This window comes from Sinocyclocheilus grahami, unplaced genomic scaffold, assembly GCF_001515645.1.
Source record: "Sinocyclocheilus grahami isolate Dianchi unplaced genomic scaffold, SAMN03320097.WGS_v1.1 scaffold222.1, whole genome shotgun sequence".
In the NCBI taxonomy this organism is placed as follows: Eukaryota; Metazoa; Chordata; class Actinopteri; order Cypriniformes; family Cyprinidae; genus Sinocyclocheilus; species Sinocyclocheilus grahami.
Window position 1 is genome coordinate 202724 of NW_015505401.1, and position 1658 is coordinate 204381.

At 37.8% G+C, this 1658-nt stretch overlaps 1 protein-coding gene across 1 annotated transcript in view; it reads right to left on the minus strand.

Annotated features, from left to right (window-relative positions):
- Positions 1-328: 328 nt before the first annotated feature.
- Positions 329-1658, minus strand: part of dscc1 (DNA replication and sister chromatid cohesion 1) — an 11680-nt gene continuing 10350 nt past the window's right edge. Inside the window, exons 7-8 of the mRNA XM_016287505.1 lie at positions 576-724; positions 329-440 (exon numbers count right to left, since the gene is read on the minus strand). Coding sequence (XP_016142991.1) covers positions 329-440; positions 576-724 — 261 coding nt within the window. The remainder of the gene's footprint in view (positions 441-575; positions 725-1658) is intronic.

Consider the following 1658-nt stretch of genomic DNA (forward strand, 5'->3'; position numbering starts at 1 on the left):
ACACTGCCCCAAAGTTATTTTACTCACTTTGCTCTAAAAGACTCACGTTTCTTCTCAATTTTCTTCCTTTGTACTTAAATTAAACCAACACTTAAAGGGGTCATGTCGTGAGATATTTAGAAAGCGTGCAATATAATATAAAAATAATGTCACTTTCAGTTTGCAAAAATTTCTCCCCACTTTAGTTATGCTGTAATTGAGATTTTTAATAAAAATTACATTTTCCACACTAAGCTACAGTATAACAATATTTAATGTGTTTTTTTTATTTTCAACCAAACAACATACAAGGCAGCAACCAGTGGCTTTAAAGTGATTTGTTTTAAAGTTAAGTTGCAATGGGTCTTCTTGAATTGTAGACCTTCACACCATTTTGCACAGATGAACGTGCATGTTTGGTCAGGAGAGCTCCAGTGGTCTGCTTCTCTCCACAGAGATCTCTGTTCAGGAAACAACAATCAGTTGGGGGTCATGCCTATAATTTTTTTGTCAACTTTTTTTCAAAACTTAATGTATGGTCTATGTCAGCAAATAAAAAATGCAGCTTCAAAGAGTTCTAGTGTCAATAAACTTACTGTATGTAGGGTTCAATGTCATCTTGTGTCCATTTTTCTCTCAGGCTGAAGAGGCTGTTGAATCGCTCCAACGTATCCTCAGGCAGATCTTCTATCCGCAGCAGTGAGATGGTCTCTGGTTTAGAGCTTCGATCTAACAGAGCTAAACCCTGAATAACACAAAACATGAATATAATACTGCATTCCAGGAGTGTGAAATCGTGACAAAAATATCAAGATTTTCTGAGATAGTTTAATTAAATTATATTTTGCCGAGTGTGTTTTTGTGCAGGTACCTTACCTTGGCTGGTTAAAGCCTATCAGTTGACTCCTGAAGCTCTTAAAGGGGTCATATGATGTTGCTAAAAAGAACACTATTTGGTGTAATGAAATGTGTTTATGCGCTTTAAGGTTAAAAAAGCACATTATTTTCTAAATACTGTACATTATTGTTCTCCTCTATGCCCCGCCTTTCTGAAACGCATCGATTTTTACAAAGCTCGTCGGTCTGAAAAGCGAGGTGTGCTGTGATTGGCCAGCTGTCCAGTACGTTATGATTGGCTGAATACCTCAAGCGTGTGACGGAAATGTTACGCCCCTTACCATATTGTGATGATGCCCTGTCAGGCCGGAGCGATGACTCAAAAACATGAAAACCCATTATAAACGAGGCATTCGTTGCATCCAGTGGGGACATAATTATGGATTATAATGACTTATACTGTCTTTTTATGCGTTGTGTTGCATCACGCCGCATAAACATAAAACCATGTCTGCATTTGTGATCGGAGAAATTACAAACAACAAGCCCTACTCTACACTACCCAAAAAACTTGCTTTAAATAAAAAAACTCTTTAAATATAAAAAAAGCTTACTTACAGTATGTGAGTCAGAACAGCCGGCATTGTAGTCTACTCTACCAGGATCAGGAAACAGTCCTCCATAAAATGTGCTGCACACATCTGAATATTTGGGTTGAAGTGTTCTGGAACAGTGTTGTAAATACAACTTAACCACTGATTTCTAGTCGTGTCCATTTTTGGAAGGCAAAACAAAGTAGTTTCACTTTCACAACGAAACACAGCGTCACACATGGCGGCCTA